The 20,689-nt window shown below is 44.7% G+C and overlaps 1 protein-coding gene across 2 annotated transcripts in view; it reads right to left on the bottom strand.

The window, feature by feature from the left end:
• The window catches only part of CARD11 (caspase recruitment domain family member 11), a 1,247,701-nt gene that overhangs the window by 463,865 nt on the left and 763,147 nt on the right, over positions 1 to 20,689 (bottom strand). Inside the window, exons 12-13 of one of the 2 annotated variants that reach the window (XM_069647590.1) lie at positions 11,765 to 11,892; positions 9,871 to 9,965 (exon numbers count right to left, since the gene is read on the bottom strand). In XM_069647590.1, coding sequence (XP_069503691.1) covers positions 9,871 to 9,965; positions 11,765 to 11,892 — 223 coding nt within the window. Of the gene's footprint in view, positions 1 to 9,870; positions 9,969 to 11,764; positions 11,893 to 20,689 lie in introns of both variants that reach the window. The other variant, XM_069647589.1, reaches the window with a different exon arrangement.

Genomic DNA, 20,689 nt, shown 5'->3' with positions numbered 1-20,689 from the left:
CCTGTGCCACGTGATCTGGGAAGCTTCACGTGAATGCACCTGTGTGGCAGGCAGAGGGTTTGGAAATTCATGCTACAGCTTGCCCATCCTGCTTTCTATTACCTTGGACATGACATTACATTATTTATATGACCTGAAGTGACTTTCTCTAGTCATTATTTCACAGTCTGAGGGCCATTATGAGGTGGCAAAAGGCTCCGGCCTTTAACAATTGGTCAATGGATGTTTCTAGATAGTAATTTCCGAAGGAGGGGGGCATTATTGTTATACAACACTCTGCCCAACGAGGGTAGAATACTCTGTTTAAAATTAGGAAATACAAAGGAGAACAACTGGGGTGTTCGGACAAAGAAAATACCAGTCATATATGCCATTTGTCTTCAATGGAACTGCCAACATTCTAAAATTCCGCTCTGCTGACCCTGCCGGTAATGGCCCACTGGCCAAGTTACTTCATGCATGGGCTACAACACACAAGGAGCAATGAAAGATGAGGCAACAGAGAACATGAAAGATGAGGCAACAGAGAACAACTACTCAGACAATCAAAGGTTACATGGATTTTCAAAATGCAGTCCATTGAAGGTGGACTTAATGCTTTGAATGAGCTGGTGGCATTCCTCTAATCTACAACTAGGAAGTTGTGTTTATGATGGAGCTAGCCCGAATTCGTCAAATAATGTAATCTGCCAACAGGTGCACTGTCTCTCTAAAATGACCAGTGACCCTATCCATCATGTGCAATTTCACATTGTAACGCAAAGGATGGATTTACAGTGCAATACTTGCAAACTAGCCTGCCAGTGGAAAGCAATATTACTAAGCCTTGTCAAATGAGGCTAGACCAATGTGCTATTTATAGCACCTAGTCCATCGATAATGGACCAGTTTATCAATATGGCTTCAATGTATTGTGTTTGAAATTATAAAAAAAACAATACCTTTAAATAAATTGATACTGGCACTGATCAATGTTTCAAGGCTATGTGACGTCTGATTGAACATTCACAGTAATCATGAGCCTACAATCTACAGTTACTTATTACATTCCAAAATAATGCACCATAATCAGTCGCAGCTCTCAAGAACTTGTCATCAGTCTTCATGGAATTACCCCAACACGCCGACTACAAACATGTCATCGATTTTAATGACCGCACTAATCAATCCAGTAATTTCATTCATATTAGCAGACAATTATGGATATAATTCTCCCATTTGAAAGAATGACCATCCATCTACATCTAGCCACAGCAGTGCCAAACTTTTGTTTTTAGTTTACCCAATTGACTGATCGTAGGAGAGAACACGCTTCACATTTCCCCACAGTGAACATGGGGATCTTATGCTGTATAAGGTGAGCATCAAGCCACCGTCATTTTCAGCAAAACCATTCTTTTTTCTTTTCACCTTAATTTTTATTGGCATTTCAAAAAAGACAGCAAAACCATTCTTAAACAATAGCTAATACATGTCATTTCAGCGTTCATGAAGCCACTTAGAAAGTATAACCAGTTGCAGGAAAATACAAACCAGCATGATTGGATTACAAGAAAATGTCACCCGAGGGACTAACTTGCTGGTGTTATTCCCTTATGAATTATGCCCCAAAACTTTTCTGATCAAATGAATAACCCCAGAACATACATTTTCTTCTAATTACTGCTAGAATTATTCTTATACAAGTCAACACGCGTTAAAAATAGTGCACTAGGTGAGTCCATTTTCACGGATATTATGTGGCAATTAACCACACTCTAAATCACTAAGCCTTACCAAAAATCAGAAATATTGGTATTGTTTTTTCAAATTGCAGTTGTATCCCAGCAAAAAAAAGCAGCGAGTGAGAAGTATTTGCATTTGTATTTGTATTTTTGTATTTGTAATGCGCACAGCACAGAATAAACCGTGTAGCGGCGCAGGTGACGATAAGAATAGATAGGGAGTATAGAGTATAGATGGAAACATACGGAAAACCCCAAAATAAAGAGGGTTTGAAATCACAAACACTAACAAATGATGGTAGGACAATTAACAAATGATTGGTAGCACATGGATGGAAGCAAGATCTTTCAGCATTGTAGCTTTTCCACTATGTTTGACTGGCATGATAAGGTGAATGTACAGAATGCATAATTCGTTGTTAAGCAAACTTATGAAAAGGACCTCATGAAATTGACATGTGTTATGTAGAAGTATAGCAATTGTGTTCATGGTCCGTAGCACTATAGTTTGTGAAACCTTTCAGAAAAAGGAGTTGTGACTAAATATTAGAAAAGAGAATATGTTAATGAATTGATAATGCCAGAGTTAGAAAACGTAGACATTTTTAAAAACCTAACAAGACTGCACACAGTCCCCAGTTTGTTTATTTGTATATGTATTGTTCACTTGTTAGGCGCTTATATAGGAAGCAAATACTGTTTCAAAGTGCCCAGAGGGGGACAGAGGATGATAGACAATGCAATTACAGCAATGTTAAATAATTAAATACAACAAGTAGGAAGAGACAATGGGGAGGGGAAGACGAATCTACTATGCCTTGTGAGTGTTCAGAAGGTGCAAGTGGAGAAGGGAGAGGGGTATGAGATAGGTGCTGTGGTGCTCATTAAGAGCAGCAGGTGAAGTGCTATGATGAAAGGTAAGTGCAACCTCCTGTGGTGGAGGGGGAGCCGAGGCAGGCGCAGAGGATAGATAGCAGCTGGGATGATAAGATTTGGGAGATCAGGGCCCACAGGATGCATAAGGGCCCTGCACACCAGTGAAGCTACTGTGCGATTAGCAGGGGAGAGTGGGAGGGAAGGAAGAGGTAAAGAGGAAGGTCTTGAGGCTTTTCTGGAACTTAAGGAGGTCCTGCTCAAGACGAAGAGGGAGGGGACGCTGTTCCAAAGAAGGAAGCCCGCAGAGGAAAGCAATTGACCACCAGGTCTCTGTTTAGCAAATTGCTTCATACGCAAGGAGGAACGGAGGTGTCTATGTTAGACGAGAAATATATTGTGCCTTCCTTATTGTATATATTGGCCTAAGCCCAGTCGCTCTGCGAAGAAATCTGCGCTGCAAGGTTCTGACTTTAGGTCGATTTATCTGCCATTTTAGGTTCAGCCACCATTTTGATTCCCACTCCAAAGTCACCCTGTGTTCTAAAATGGTGGACAGTATCCTTCTGTTTGTAACTTGGCCGTCTTGACCTCCACAGACAAGTTCATGCCTAAATTGGCCGTAGGCCAAATGTTAGGGTCATGTAATGAGACCCTGTCCTACGTTGACCTGTAGATCGAGGATTACCTGTACCAACGATACTGATCCACAAGCATATATTAAGCACAATACTGTTTAAATACTGAATGTGAGCACTTGTTAACTACATTGTACAAAACATGTATGAAGGCTTAATGTTGGATCCAAAGACACACTGTTGCCATTGTAACGTTATTGGAGTATGAACTAAGAATAATCCATATGCATATAGATGTATAAATTAGAAACAAACTCAGCATGAACCCCTAGCCCGAGGAATGGTTAACCCGTAAATGGGCTGGACATCATGGTAAGAATCATATAAAAGAGCGAACATTCTGATGTACAGTCCCACTGACTTCACACACCTAAAGGGCTGGTATTCGCTGTGTTGTACTGAGGGCCGGATAGGTATCTGATACTTTGTCCTTTGAAAACTGTTCAGTTGTAGAATAAAGATTTGTGTATCTTTGTAAGCCCGTGTTGGTGTATTTCCTTTTGGGGTACTCAGCCTCAATATTTACCTTTGCTTTTACATCTAGAGGGGAGTATTTGGTCAGAAAGAGTTGCAGATAGAGTGGTCCCCGTCCACAGAGAGCCTTGTTGATGTTGCAGAGGGATTTAAATTTAATCTGTGCTGCGATCGGGACCCAGTCAAGACTTTGTAGGGCAGGAGAGATGCAGTCCCTGGGCTTGAGGCCAAGGAAATCTCCTGCTGGCCTATTCTGGATTAGCTGTAGGGGTTGCAAAGTGGACAAAGGTAGATTAAGGAGGAGGCTATTGCAATAGTCAAGCCTCGGGAGAACCAGAGCTGGGATAACATTAAGTTTCTGGGGGGAGGTGAGGAAAGGCAGAATTTCTTTCAGAAGTTAAAGCTGAAAGTTTGACTTCTTGGCAATGTCCTGAGTATGAAGGAGGAAGGAGAGAGAGAGGAGTCGAATGTTTTTGGCTTCCGAAGAGGGAGCAGGGGGAGAGCCCATGGAAGAGGAGTGAGGAGAAGAAGTTGGGTGCCGGGGTCCCAATAGGGAGGATCTCTGTTTTGCTGGTGTTGAGGCAACAATCATTAGAAGTAGGCCGGGATGGCTGAGAGGCAGCCAGGGATGAAGGAGGGTGCAAGGGCATCTGCAGGAAGTTTGAAGAAAAGTTGTGTGTCATCATCATAGCACTGGAAGTTGGGGGAGATGGAGAAAATGAGGTGTGCCTGCAGAGTTAAAGAGCCTAGGTGAAAGAATGGAGCCCCAGGGGACACCACAGGTGGATTTGGAAGTAAGGGAGGAGAAGGTGCCCAGAATGACTTTAGAAGAGAGGTCAGTGAGCATGGAGGTGAGCAGGTCCAGTGCCCGCTCGGAGATACCAAGGGTGCATAGAGCCTTTTTATGAGAATGGAGTGGTTCACTGTGTCAAATGAAGAAGAGAGATCAAGAAGGATGAGGACAGCAGGGGAGTTGGAATCAAGGGATGCGAGCAGTTCTTCACGGGTGCTCAGAAGAGCAGTTTCCATGCCTTTGGCTGCTCGAAATCCAGACTGATGCTCATAAAGACCGCCAACAAGTTCACTGTGGGAGTAGAGTTGGGCAAGGGACAACTTCTCAAGCAGTTTCCCCAGGAAAGGGGTTATGGAGATGGAGCGATAGTTGGCTGGGCAGGAAGGGTCTGCTGAGGGTTTTTTAAGGAGGGGCGCACAAGGGAGTGCTTGAGGGAGGATGGAAAAGAACCAGGAGCAAAGGAGTGGTTACGAAGATCAGCGAGAGAAAGGGTGAGAGAGGAAATGTTGCCCTTGATGCTTCTGGATGAGCAAGGGGCAACCTGTTTGGAAGAGGCCTTCATGGAGTTGACAACTCTGGTGGCTTAGAGACAGAGGTGAAGGAGGAAAAGGAGGCAGTAGGAGGTTGGGTGGACAAAGGGGGAAAAGGGGAAAGGGGGGAGCGATGGGTTAGAAGGGTGCCTGACAAAGCTGTTCAGTAGGTCCTGGGTTTCGGAGGTGAAGTGAGTGCCGAGTGCATTGCAAAGGGCCTGGGAAAGAGTAGGGGCAGAAGATACAGCGGATGGGTTGGCAAGTTCTGGTTTCTGTATCAATTACTGCCCTTTGTGCAATAGTCTCCTTCCCACTGCCAATCCCTTTGTTGTATGCCACCTGGCCCAGGATTGCCCTCACTTCAGTTATGACTCGTTGTGTACGTGTTTCCAATTGAAATACCTTCTTACCCTCAATAAATAAATACAAATACAAAACTGTTACATGAGTACAACGAGATTATATCATAAATAACGGTTAACAACATTGCACTGCTTGTTTTCTCATTTTTATTTCAAATTCTATTGCATTTGCAAATGACACTCCTGAATTTATGAACATTTTGCTTTCCACTATGTGCTTCTATTTTCAGATGATTGCATCAAATATGGCGTTATCATCTCAATCAGCCTCGAGTGCGCGCAAAACATGTCAGCTAGATTAGGGTACATCTAGATAGATACATGCTTTTCAAGTGCAATGACTTCCAATTGAGTGGTCTATTTAGAATTAATAAAAGATCACCAAAACAACAATCAGGGCCTGATTATGAGTGTGTCGTATTAGCTGCGGTAATACACCAAACTCCTTTACCATAACCACATGAGATATATGCCAGGTACCCTGTAAAGCCTGCAAGATTCGTGCAGTCTTGCAGATGTTCATATTATTCCCTATTCCAGAGTCCCATACGACTCCCATGGGAGTGCAGTATTGACTGCACGTGGTAATGACTGAAAGCAGTAATGCTTTTGTGTGGAGATAATTACCTGCACACAGAAGCAGATGTTAAACAACAGTTTCAGTAATGAAACTCGTAATTTGGCAGGGCTGTAAAACACTTGATAATGATAATATGAAGTAAGTGATGTGATTAATGCAATCAAATAGAAACAAGAATGAGTGGTTTATTGACATGACACAAAATAAAGTTAATTGTGGTGGGGATAAATAAGGTGTGTCATCTCTGTACATTCATGTTTCATGCTGAATCTCAGATAGGGAGGGAAATTTAAACTGACTCGAATCACAAGTGAGTTTGTACACAAGTACACTATTTCATGATGGAGACATGTAACCCCTCGTCGGGGGGGAAAAAAAAGAAAGGAACCCTGGTGCGTGAAGCCACAGCGGGGATCCTGATTTGAAAAAAGGAAATTGTTAGAGTAAAGGACCCACATGAGTGGTAACGCAAGGGTCCCTTTACTTTGAAAAGAAAAAAAAACATTGGGGCACGAGCAGAGCATTGGCTGGGATAATGGAAAACCCTTCTAGAGGTTTAGAGGTGCTCCGCTCAGCTCCTGTCACGGCCAGGGCCCAGGCCTTCCTACTGACACTCCCCTGACTAGCAGGGGAGGGCTTGTAAGCACTGTCACCCCTCTAGGTGGCACACAGTAACAGTGCTTCCCACCGCAGGGGAGCACCAAATATTTCCAGCACCCTTGGGCCCAATTTGCATATAGAGGCCACCTCCCCCTTGACAGGTGGCCCACTGAGCCCTGGGCCACATCTGGCAGTCATGGCCCAGGTGTGCAAATGTCCTGAAGGGCACCCCACACTGACTCTGATGGTTGGGCTGCATCTTGCATATGCAGCCCCGCCCATGTAAGACTTTGGGAACACCCATCGGCTGTTTCTGCTGCTGTCTGCCGCAAACTGCCAGCCTGATCCGCTATCAAGAGACTGTGTCAGGACCCAGAAAACATCAGGGAAGAGCAGCAGCAGAGACCTTGAGACAGCGGTTAGGTGGTCTCAGAAGTAAGGTTGTTTTATATATAGTTAAAAATTCTTCCTGTGTATAGGCATCTTAACTTTACCCAATGTTTGCCAGCTCTATTTTACCTCCTTTCGGCTGACTCTCCTTATGCAACTTGGGCTCTTCTACGTTTTTTAAGGAGGGCCTTGTTTGTTAAGAAAGCTACAATTGGTAATCTATTGTACAATGAATGTATGCGTTGGCTGTGATTTATATTTGTTTTAATTTGATTCTAATTGTATTCTATGTATTGTATGTATTCAGCCGGTCAAGTGGCACAGCGAGTAGAGCGCTTGCTAACGCATGTTTGAATCCCGGCGGGGCCAAACTCAGCCTTTCATCCTTCCGAGATCGATAAATGAGCACCACACACCATGTGTAATAATAAGCAGGAGTTCATAGTGCTATATAAATGCAATATTATTATTATAATTATGTGTTTTTATATCATGGGACAAATTATTTGTAATTACTATGTTATGTGAATGCTGCATTTTTATTTGTGTGTATGTTTAATGGATACTTATCCTAATAAACATTATGATGATATATAATTTATTATACAGTGCACTGTGTGGACTTTGTATATATTTTTTAAAGACTCTTATATTTTTTACTATTTAAAGGATTTTTTATATATTGTTGGTTAGATACGCAGCTGCTAGGTTTAGTTTAATGTGTATACTGTGTCTTGTGGTTTCCCCTTTTTGTACAGAAACTCCCAAAATCCTGCTGGTGTACTGGAAGAGGAAAAGTGTGCAGATAGCAACTTAAAAGAACTGTACACCAGCATTCCGTTGTCCTTTCTTTTTGTGTGCCAGTTAATTTAACCTTGTATCTTTTTCGTTAGGGCTATTTGGTAAATCCCTGGGCTAACCTCCAGATGTCTCCTACCTTCACCAGATTCCCAGCAGGGCTTTCTGGGGTGGTCTCTCGAGCCCAGGGTAGCAGGGCTTGGAGACAGGTAAGAGGCGAATCAGGTTATAAGTTAAGGCATAAGCTGTATAGTGTGTACCTGCCTACACCTGTCTCCCAATAAGGTGCGCAACACGATCACCCCATTACAGAAGCACACCCTAAAATGTAGGCTGCAAGAGGTCGATCTTTGCCTCCTCATATCCTTGCCCACAGTGTCCTCTTAAGTTCATCTCCCTTTGCATGGTGCGTGATGTGCATGCTTCATTAAACACTTCTGAGTGCCCATGAGGCTGGAAAGCACACCTGGGGTTGTTTCTGGTCCAGTGCAGGGGAGACATGGCCTACCATTTAGGGCTCATTAGTTCCTTCGAGGGTGAGGTCAAGAAAGATATAAGAAACACCAAAAATCACCTAATATTTATGAAATAATTAAAAACCTGGCTCTTCGACACCACAGACTCAAACAGCAAACCGAAACAGAAAGGAAAAGTGATGAATAAACTGGAGTGGACACTGACAACCCCCAGTACAGACTGTGGACATCTCCCTATGTGAAGAAGCTCCCACGGCACCTGGATGAAGGACGCTGGTCAGAGGGGAACACAGGCGACACCCAAACTGAGATGGAGTCAACATCCCACCCTAATCTCACCCAACACCCACACTCGCCCCATAGTTGTCACCAGGTACCACAGTATATTGGAATTATCGGGATATTAGCAATCACCACACTATCTAAGCTGTGGACATGGGCAGGTGCACTAGCCGTATGAGTGGGAAGGGAAGACTGGGGGAAGAGGAGGCCAGATGTGAAAGGGACCTCGAAGGTCGGGCGGACCCAGATCAGGACAGAGGCACAGGGGTGCTCCCGAGCCCCACCGGGGAGATTGTAGAGGCCCAGCGCCTCAATTCCGGATAATGATGCCAACTAACCAATTGTACTAACAATTTCCCCCTCTGCATACACCTCTCAAACTCCAAACCAAACACAACCACAAACTTACAGCACAACAAACCGCAAAAACTTCACTACATTGAAACAACAAAACAAAAACACACATATACCTGCACAACAGTACACGACGACTACTGGCCGCAAATCACCCCAGGCCCAGCCAACTGATCCACCGGCGTGAGGCCTCCAACAGCACATCACTGCTCTCTTGCACTTTTCCAGCTTCTTCCCACTAACCACCCCTCCCTTCCTCTTTCAGAGCCGCCAGAGCGCCAGGGGACCACTCCGGTGGTAACAGTGTGCGGTACAAATGTCCTTTAACATTAACACTAACATTAACACATAAGTAGTCCCCTAAAGCATATCCACACAAAAAGGTATTAAATCAATGGAATGGAATGTTGCCCAGAGGGATCCCAGCACTCAAGGAGTGTTGGCTCAATAATTTCCCCCTGCACTTTTTGCTTCCCCCAAAGGTCCTTCCCCCAACTGTGTCCTTCAAATGTCATACTCCTTCGATGACCATGGCGTAACAGTCAAGAATGACTTTTAATGTCTCTTTATGAACATTTAAAAAGACTGCAACATTTACAGTATATTAATTTAGGCTGGGCACAGTGCTCACCTGCAGCAGTTTTCTCCTGAAGATAGATTATTACAAGGAATGTACGTGTACTAATAGCCATACCGCCGACATTTCAGGGTAGGTGACATGCTGCTCTCCAGATGATTTGGAATACGACTCCCTGGGAGCCGTAGGCGAACACAAGCTGGAATACCTCTGATTGATTACTTCTGCTTTAGAGCATTGCCCCCCTCCCTTTGTACCACAGAGTCAGTCACTTTGCCATAAGTGATTGTTATGTTCCAACCAAGATGATTAAATGACTTATTACACATGGTCTGTGATGTGGGGAAACCCTCTGCACCTTACAGATCACATGCTAGAGGAATAACTGTGATCACTGTGCTATATCCAAAGTCACTTACCTGCATACAGGCGTGTAATCCTTGTGACGTCGAACAATTGAATCATTTCCTGGAGGTTCTGGATTTGTAGACCGAACACTGAAACTTCTTCTCGACTGCTGGAAATAAAAAGAGGACCATGCATTGAGAATGTGTATCCTTACTTCTAGGTGTCTGATGTAAAGAGACATGTTTGAAGCATCCAGTTTCACTATAGGACGAAGAGTCAGACTTGGGTCTGAAGAAGCAAATGTGAAATTGACAAATCCCACTTGCAGCACAAACTGCAACAAGAAATACATGTTCCAGGTCAGGATGCTTCTTCGGCAGAAAGCAACAATGCAGTTACCAACCAGTCCGCTAACATCTCCCCAGCCCTTGAGCCCTTGGTGCTTGTTAATAGGGGGAGGAAGGGCTACGTGTTTACACGATGCAGGCCAGAGCCTGGGCTTGAAAGGGGTTTGGTACCATCTGTTTTAGTCAACCAAAAGATGTCCGATTTGGTATTACCCAAATTGTTCGTTTACAATTGTTTGAATGAACAATTGACCGAATTTAAAGGGTCACAATTGACCTTTTCACAATTGACCGCATATATATATATATATATATCGCTTTAGTAATATATATATAAATATATATATATATATATATATATATATATATATATATATATATATATGGGGTTTTGGGCGGGGTTGGGTTGGGTGGGGCGTTGCGGGGGGTTTCCCCCCGCATATATGTTACAATTGACCTTCACAATTCGGTCAATTGTGAAAAGGTCAATTGTCATTCGAACAGTTGTAATACGAACAATTTGTATGCAACCGTCCGATTTTGCAAGAGGAGATGCCACCTTGCTCTGGTGATTTTGGTGTTCAGTCGTGATGTGCCCCCTCTCTGCGCCAATGTAAATAGAGTTTGGACCCCCACTCAATCTCTGTTTACATAGAGATACAAAGGGGGCACAACATAAATGGCTGCAAACCTCACCTCATCAAAGTGCGGTGGCACCACCTTTTGAAAATTGGATATTGTTTTCACACATGCGAGGGCACCAACATGAATGGTCAATCCCGTGATGAATGGTCAAGCGATGACGTGGTGATACAGTTGCTGCCCAAAGACTGCACCCATTTAGATTACATGCATGTGGGCACCTGAAGAATTAAAGGAAATCCTTTAAAATATATGGTATGTCACTATTTCCTATTCAGCACTCTAAACCTTCTCATCTTTACCTTCTACTAGACATAACCCCTATCCTAAACTATCCCTCTTATTGCCAGTTGGACAGCCCCGTAAGTCATCAATAACACACGAGGAAATGCAAGAGGGCAGAGTGGATGGCTGTTGAAGCAGATAACATTTTGTTTTTAAATGCTTTTAATTTTTTCGAGCATCTTACAGTAAAGAAAGATTAATAAGAAATATATGAATACAGGCATTTAATGTTATATCATGCTGTAGCATTGGAGAAGCAGACAGGGTTCAGGACCAGTTCCTTCTAGGGTGGCATCTGAGGTCACTGGAGAAGTGGGCAGTTTTCCTAATAAGCCATTATAATGAGGTTCCAGGCAAGACTTGAGCTCATCGATTGCCCCCAGTGTTGGTTACAACAGAGTTAGGAGTGAGGTAAACAGACTAATCAATGGTCGTGTCAATGATCACAACAAAGATGACCTAAGTCTGGGGTGGAGTGTCATTGCTCAAACCTTGCCTTGCCAATCATTTGCCCTGTAAACACTTTGCACTATCTGGGTAGCCTTGCACAGAATTTGATCGATAGTCTGTCGGAGTCTCTTCTCTATGTCAATGCTCTCCATATTAACGCACGAGAGAACAGCCCCTGAGTCCAATTGACTCGGCGCGTTTGGCTGGAGGCAGAGAATACATTAATTGAAAGGTCACTTACACACTTGCTGGCATCACAGCTGCTGACAGAGGTCAGAGAATTATTGACGGGCACTGTGTTGGAGGAGTTGGCTTCGGTTCGGCTGCTGCTGGCTTCGACCCTGTCGCCTTCATGTTCCTTGACACCTTCTATCACAAGAAAGAGAGAAAAGATTTTGTGTTTTCTAAAGTCTTGTAATATGAATGTTTCTCACCACTGAGTACCAAGTAGACAGTTCAATGACAGTAATGCACAGGAATGGAGACTTGTGGATGACCACTTTAGGCTCGTTAGGGAGTACATTTGCATTGAATATATAGAAGAAGGGATGCAGAGAGACATAGGGGTGCAAAAAGGTGGAACGGAGTGCAAGCAGACGGTCAGTTGTGAAACAAAAGGGTGTACCCTAAAGAGCAGCAGATCGCAGCCAGCAGAAAATCACTAGGAAGTGCCAATTTTGCCGGCCAAAATATAACGTAAATATGGGATGACGTAAGTCCTTCTAATGGGTCTTCTGAAGAATTAAATGCAATATAATGGTGGCTGTTGAATATTTTACTTGAATTTCCCATGTATATGCAGGAGCAGCCGGGCGTAGCAAGGGCGGTTTTCGGCCTGAGAACATTTTAAAAATAATGGATTCCAGAGGCACATTTTAGAGCATACTTTCTGTCAACAATTAAGTAAAACAGAACACAGTTTACAACCGTGTTTGTAGGGTAAGACATGAAAGAATCCATTAGATGCCAAGTCACCAACACTGCACAGCATTTTCAACACATTTTCCTGATGCCTTTGCCCACTATATGTTAGTATTCTGCCAGTGTTAAAAAATTGTTTCATGCTGACTGTCCCCATACATGTCCATGTTGGTTACACCAATAAATGTCAGTTTTGCCACATAAGAACATACTAATGATTGCTTTGGCAGTAACCTCATTAATGATATTGTTTTCCCAATTAGTCCATCACTTCTCATCAGTAGGCCATAAGCCAAAGTCTTCCTTTTGTGATTGACCTTGTTGACTGCTCACTGGCCTGGAATATTCCAGGGAGTGTGAGCACACAGCTATCTTTGTCTGGGGCTTAACAAATAGCCCTTGTTCTCTGATTAAAAATCACGTGTTAGCAGACCACAAATGTGTCAATTTCAGCCTTCTATTTCCTGCAATTTGATTTACTTGTGCTGGGCGCACTTACTCCTCTTGGCCTCTAGAGACGTGCTCACTCTATCTATCTATCTCATATGAACTTTGGACACTTTTAATTGACCAAAAGTTGGCTCTTGCAGATGTTTTCGTCTTCTTCAATATATGAGGAATGCCCCATATTCAGAGCTTAGCCATATAACTCTCTTTGTGCTCTGTGCTCTTTGTGCTCTGTGCTTATTCCTTAAATGGGAAGCATCCATTATTCTGTCCCACCTTGACGCATTGTCTGTTCTGCACACAGAAGTATTTTTCTGCGTCTCCTGATCATACAGCCTTAGTCTGCTTCTGAGGTAGCTTAGATGTATCATACACAAATCGGTAACCATTTTCCTATCATGGCCGTCCTAGCGACTTTATATATTTCTTTGTAGCAAGCTTCAATATGTTTCCTTTCTACCTTGCGTTACTGTGTATTTACAGTTATTGATCAGTAAGTAACTTCATCTTCTTTATAGTCATGATTAATTTAGCTTTAGGTACATGTTTCTCTTCGTGCTTCAGTTACTGTGTTACTCTTAAGTATTTTCATATTGTTTCGATATGTTTATTTATTCATTTATTGTTTGATTGCTAGGTGCTTATACAGGAAGTAAATACTGTTTGAAAGTGCCCACAGGGCATCAGGGAGGGGATAAGGGGATGAGAAACATTTAAAATACATACAAAAATATTAAATACAGTGGGGGGAGGACAAACCTACTATGCCTTGTGAGTGTTCAGAACGTGCAAGTGCAGAAGGGAGGGGGAATGGGATAGGTGATGGGGTGCTCATGGAAGACCAATCGGTGAAGTGCAATGTAGTGTGAGCCTCTCCGGGGTGGAGGGTGAGCCAAGGCAAGTGCTGAGGATAGACAGAAGCTGGGGAGCGATTTGGTGTTGGAGGTCAGGGCTCTGAGGATGCATAAGGGACATGAACACCAAACAAGCAACTGTTAGATTAGCAGAGGAGAGAGAGAGAGAGAGAGAGGGGGAATGAGGAGGTAAAGAGGAAAGTCTTGAGGAGCTTCCCAGAATTTAAGATAGTCCGGCTCAAGACGGAGCGGGAGGGGGAGGCTGTTCCAAAGAAGGGAGCCAGCTGAGGAAAGCAATCAACCTCCTGCCCTCTGTTTCGCGAAATGCGTTATACACAAAGAGTTGGTGCTATTGGAGCACAGAGGTCTAAAGGCCGAATACTTAGTAAGAGAGAGTTGCAGATAGTGTGGCCCCAGCCACACACAGCCTTGTGGATGATACAGTGGGATGTTAATTTAATCAGTGAATCAACTGAGCTTGTGAAGACTTATTTGGGAAGGAGAATTGTGGTCCCTGGGCTTGAGGTCAACGATAAGTCGCACTGCCCTATTCTGGATTAGCTTGAGGGGTCGCAGAAAGAAGGAAGATTCAGGAGGAAGCTATTGCAATAGTCAAGCCTTGAGAGAACCAGAGCTCGAGCAACATTGAGCTTCTGGGGGAAGGTGAGAAAAGGTAGAATTCCTTTGAGAAGGAAGAGCTGAATGTGGGACTTCTTGGAAATGTCCTGAATGTGAGGGAGAAGAGAAGGGAGAGCAAGGAGTCGAAGAAGAGGGAGCTGGGGGAGAGCCCATGGAAGAAGGCCAAAGTGTGGGGAAGAAGTAAGGAACAGCGGTCCCAGTGGGAAGGATCTCTGTTTTGCTGGCATTGAGGCAGAGATCATTGGAAGTGCACCAGGCCTGAATGGCAGAAAGACAGTCAGGGATGATGGAAGGTGCAAGAGGGTCTGCAGTAACTTTGAAGAAGAGTTTTGTGTTGTCAGCATAACACTGGAAGTTGGGGGAGAAGATGAGTGCCAGCTGAGTATGGTGGATGTTAAAGAGTCAAGGGGAGAGGATAGATGGCTGGGGGACAGCACAGGTGGAAAAGGAAGTCAGAGTCGAGAAGGTGCCCAGGATGACTTGCGAGGAGCAGTCAGTTAGGAAGGAGCACAGCCTCCAGTGCCCACTCCGAAATACCAAGGGTGTCATGGAGCCTTTGTATGAGGATGGAGTGGTTGCCCATGTCAAATGCCGAGGAGAGATCAAGAAGGATGAGGACAGCAGGGTAGCTTACTCATATATCTTCCTTATGACATCACTGTACCCCCATCAGATTTCACATAACGCTCCATGATGTCCACAGGTGCATGCTGACATCCTTCCATACAGTTTCCTTCCACTGACTCAATGCAATAGTACATTTTGTATGGCTGTCTGAGTGCATAACATCTCTCGTACACTCGATGTGGTATGGGAACAACACCAGGGGGTACTATTTACTGCTCTTCTCTGACCATTCCAGTATGACGGTGTTGAGGGGGCAAGAACTAGTGAGAAAGCGGCTACCTGCTCCTCTACAATATTATAAGAAAACATCTTGACTCTGGCTCTTTGAATATGTGCCATTATCCGCAACTAAGAATATACACTTGTTGGCTTAGACATTAATGCCAGAAAATAATGCCATGCCTTGCTAAGCTGCATGAATACAGGCCAGTATGGCCAAGCAAGAACACTTATCATTTTGACTTAACTCTTGATGCTAGTACAATACCATACCACAGTTACAAAAGCTGTCCAGACAGGCTGCACCTATGTAGGCCAGTATGTTCAAGTAAGAATACTCATGCTGGCTTGTCCTTTGATGACAGTAAAACATACCCTACTATAGTAAGAACATCTGTCCAGGCTAGTTGCACCAATACATCGCAGCATGGCTGTGTAAAATAAAAATACTGATTATTTTGACTTTGCTCTTAATGGCAGGAAAAATGCCATGCTACAGTACAAAAACATGTCCTTTCTGGCTGCACAAATGCCCTTGCCCCCAAATATAAGCACACTCAACATGTTGGATTACCCCTCAACACCAGTATGAAATTGGATGCCATAGTAAGGAAACATGTCATGACATGTGTTGTCTGCACAAATGGGCCTCCCTGTAAAAGAAACTCATCACGATTACTTTGCCCCACGCACCAGTGTAAAATGGCAAGCCACAGAAAACATGTCCTTGCTGTCTGTGTGCCTCAATGTCTATCCCCAGCTTCAGGCACACACACACATTCACACACACACTTTCTTTCAATTCCATATTTACCAACATTCATTCATTCAGATATTCACCAATCATGCACATTCATTCACTTGCACATTTAAAAGGATTCATACATTTTCACATCCACCAGATCCACCGCACATGGCCCACATATAAATAAATACTGCACTCACAAAGAAGTATATACATCCACAAACACACAATATAGTTTCTTAATGATTAAGATGCTTACCTTCTTATCAGCTCATCTCCAAACTCTCCCTCCCTCCACGGCTGCCCCGAAAGTTCCGCCCTGGGCACCCTTCAGGCAGGAAGCAAGGTGAGGTGTCAATCAAATACCTATCCCTTATTCCTAGTTCATGTGCAGTGAGGTGGAATGTTAGGGACTGGCCGCAACGCACCCTTTTTAACCCATAGGGAGGTGCGGGAGTGCTCCCTGGGAACTTTCAAGGTGGAGTTCCCAAGCCAGTGTTTCCAGTGGGCCAAGCAGAAGATCCCAGTCTTGCAAGGCTCATTGGCCATGTGAATCTGGATTACCTCACTTGTTTCCCCAAATCATAGGCGACCGAAGAGTGCTCCCTAAGCAACTGGCTGCAGCTGACAAAGCTACTTTACTGGACTGGTGTCATCATGTCCATAATGGATGGTGAGTCGGTGCCACATCACCCATCTATTTCCCTCTCTAGTGCAAAGTTGCTGTCCACTGTGATTCTCAGGTTCCTCACAGTTGAAGGTGGCAGTGGGCACAGGTCCATTACTCCTTACCAGGGGATTTCTGTGAGGTTAGGTGCTGTCAGGCCACACATAATGAGCTCTGTTTTGGTTGAGGTTGATCTTAAGTCCCTTTGAAGTCAGCCAAGGCCAGGTGTGTTACCTGCTGGGTCATTTGTGAGTTTGTAAAAGATTTAAATATGGCCGGCATAGTTGAAGCATGCAATGCCTGTGGTCTTAATGTCCACATTACTGACAATAACTTAGTCCTATCAACTATTTTCCTAACACAGGCAAAGTACACTCCACCACACATTCAACTAGTAAAAGCCAGGCCAGAATTAAGCAATAAGCCCTGAGCCGTGGGGGCATTACCGAGTCAGGTAATGCCGCAGGGCCCATAGTTACAGGTGCAAGTGAAGCGAGGGCCTTAACGAAGGACCTGGGGCATTACCTTACTCGGTACTACCCCCGCAGTGAGGGGCTTATTGCTATTAGTACCCCGGCCCATAAGACCGGGGAGATAAAAGCTTTTTTTTCTGTTCCGAAACACTATGGTGTTTCGGAACAGAAAAATAAATGTTAAAAAATGCCTGCCAGGGAAGGGAAAACGAAGTCTGTTTTCACTTTCCATGGCGGGTTTTCATTTTCCATGGCGGCCATTGAAACAAATAGAAAAAAAGTAAACAAATAAAAATGACCGCCATGGAAAAGCGAGAAGGGACTACATGTAGTCCATTCTCTCTTTCCAGGGCTCCCATTAAAAAAGTAAACAAACAAAATGGCCACCATGGAAAGGAGAGAAGGGACTATGTGTAGTCTCATCTTCCTTTCCATGACGGCCTGTCGCAGATTGGGAGCAGACGTGCTGGGGACAGAAGTGTTTCCAGCGCATCCGCTCCCGAAATGGACGTCAGCGAAGATAAGTGGGGTTGGGGGGTAGGGTGGAATTCTGTGGATCGGAAAGGAAGGAGGGACACCACTTGCCTCATTCTCTGGCGGGGGAAGATGGTGGCTTCCAGCCGTGAGGATGCTCAGAGCGGGGGGATTACTGCTTGTAATGTCCCCGTTCCGAGCCTCCTCATTGGCTGAGAGGCTGCCACCCCACCCGCCGGGTACTAATGCCTGAAAGATCCTGCACTTATCCTAGCCATGAAGAAGAGCCACCTGGCCGACCCTACCCCTTTCAGAGAGCATCTCCTGTATTACAAATTGTCCCTCTGATACATATCACCTATTGAGCATATAGCCACAGATGGGATACAAGCAGAGCTAGATTTAAACAACCCACAGTGTAAACATAGGCGTATAAGAAGAATATGTGTATGTTTTTAAATATCTTATTGCATGTTAAAACCGTACAGCAGACTGGTGCTAACTTGCCATTTTCCAGGACATACCTATCAGGAAGAGAAACTAGAGTATTTGGAGACCGATTTGGGGTTGCTTGCGACCTGTGGGAAACGAGACCCATCCTCGCTTCAATATACTGCCAAATAATAGAGCTTTATATCAGAGGGTGCCTCTTCCCCCACACAGCAAGGTGGTATCGTAGCAACGAGGAGTGGCTAGATGACACAGGAGATTAATCAAGAGCCAGTATAATCTCTTAAAAGCCCCCTGCCCAGGCCAAACAAAACAATTCTGAAAATAACACAATAGCTCAGAAAGAATTGTCTTTTTCAAGATCAAGATCTACCTTTGGAGCAAGAGGGGTAGGCACGCCCAAGGTTCAAGGTCTCTTAGTAGAGGTAATGATTAGGCTCCAGCAATATGCAGACACATGCTCCCACGCTGGGTACAGGTCCAGTTTCGAGGATTTATATCCTCAGACTCCATAATAGGCTATGGATTACACAGAGGGCTCCCAATTTAAAAATTGATGTCACTGGCATATAGCAGTATGATGGCCCTGTGGATGACCAACGTAAGCCATCGGTGAGAGTGGAGAGCCATCTGACAGTGTCAGCTGGAGCCTGCACAGACAAGTACGTTTACTAGACCACTAGGGACTTTTCTAACTCTTAAACAAAAGCCTCCAAAAAGGCCTTTACACCACTAACCCATCAGGTTCCATGTTATAAAGGGGCTAAACACAATAGCAGTGTCAGCATGGTAGTTCATCTGTCTAATAACATCACAATAATTGTGCTACAGTCTCCAGTCCAAATGATATATGTGCCCAGAAAATCTCTGACATCCAATCGTGAGCTGTACAATACATTCTGGATTGTCACTATTGTGTTGCCCTGGCACAAAGCGCTGCTTTGGGGGGTGGAGTGGCTTCATGTTGTCCCCTAAGGGAAGTATAGAAATGAAGAAATGGATAGGTAGTAGGAATAAATCACTTTATTCAGTATAAGTGTGTATTATTTGTGTTTGATGTTTACTGTACTGGACTGAGCAATCCAGTCCACCAAGACACTGGACTGTCGACTCTCTGCGGGCTGTGGCCTTGCGGCAGACCAGCATTACCATGTACCTGGGCTCTACGTCCGGAGAATCCTGGGCTTGCATGGGTTGTGGTGGCCGTTTTTCTATCCGGGGACCAGACTGAATGGGCCCAAGCATCAAAACCTCCCAGGCCGTATGTGTGAGGCGACCAGGGCATGGGGAGAAGAAGATGCCTCGCTGTCCAATTCACATGGGCTGTGCAGCCCAAACAGAGTGTGGCAATGCCCACTGTCGGCACGCCCCAGGAGCCGTCGGGGCAAGCCTGGAAGAGGAAAGCTCTCCTGGGATGGGTACGCCACAGCAGCCCGGGAGGTGAAGAGCGAGAAGGAGGAAGTGCACCCTGTCCTTCGTGGGCAGGGCAATGAGGTGAAGCCCTGTGCCACTGGAGTGGTCCCAGTGAAGAAAAGCACTGGGCCGCAGGAGCGCCCCCAGTGAGGGAAAGCGCTGGACTGCTGGAGCGGCCCAGAAGAAGAGAAATCCTGGGCCGCTCCTTCATGGCTGCCAAGCTGAAGACAAGTCCCTGGCCGCTTTGTTGTTGCGGCCCATGGAAGATGTGGACTCTGGCACATGGTCTGGAGTTCAGGGAGTATGCGGATCGTCCCCTGTGTCCCTCCGATGCAACCAAGAGTGAGGGCCTGGCTACAATTGTGTGCTGATTGTGGACGGCCCCCCAAGACATGGGGCCACCCAGAACAGGTGGTCAACAGAGCCCACCCAAAAGAACAGGCTGGGGAACAGCCCCATTTCCATCAGGGGTAAACCAGCAACAGACAGCACACTAGGATATTAGAAAGGGGTGACTGACCCCAGCAGTCATAATTAAAAGTAACCTCAAAGTTGCAGGGAAGAGCTACTCCTAAAAACCACAAGGAGAACTGGCCACTGCCCGATTGCGTCAGTAGAAGCCAGACTCACTCGAGAGCTCAATCCACACGCGCTAACCTGCAAACTTTAAAATAGTCAACCTAAGCAAATAAAATGTTCCATTACATTCTAAATGAATACCACCCAGAATAGGGAATGCACCAGTTGGACTTGAATACAGCAGAAAAAGGAAACAGATAGTGTTGCTATACTTTGGGGCATTATATAAGCATGGGGAACCACAGAGCCAGGGGACCTCAGCCCTTACATTCTTGCCCTCATTTTCATGAGACAGAAACCAACAGCAGACTTGATCTAGCTAGCAACAATCTTGATAACAATGTCCCACTGACGTGTATCTATACCCGGAACCCCTAAAGCAGCCCCCAAGGATCAACTCCACCCTGACCCAACACCGCCACCTGTCTAATGTATAGCAAACAAAAAGAAAATTCACAGTAACACAGTATGAAATAACAGCCAAACTGCAATATCATATTTTTCATATCATTCAGTTTATGCCTGCTAAAATCAACATATGTAGGTTGAAAAAGCAAATGTAGGATTATAATACAGGAGCAAAGCACTCAAGCAATGGGTGGGTGCTAAACCCTCAGATTGATCCGGTTTCTCAGGGCAGGGAAATATTGCTAGTAGT

The sequence above is a fragment of the Ambystoma mexicanum genome, chromosome 2q (assembly GCF_040938575.1).
Source record: "Ambystoma mexicanum isolate Mex_15411 chromosome 2q, UKY_AmexF1_1, whole genome shotgun sequence".
Taxonomy (NCBI): domain Eukaryota; kingdom Metazoa; phylum Chordata; class Amphibia; order Caudata; family Ambystomatidae; genus Ambystoma; species Ambystoma mexicanum.
Note: the sequence above shows the minus strand (reverse complement) of the source record. Positions and strands in the feature narration are given on the sequence as shown.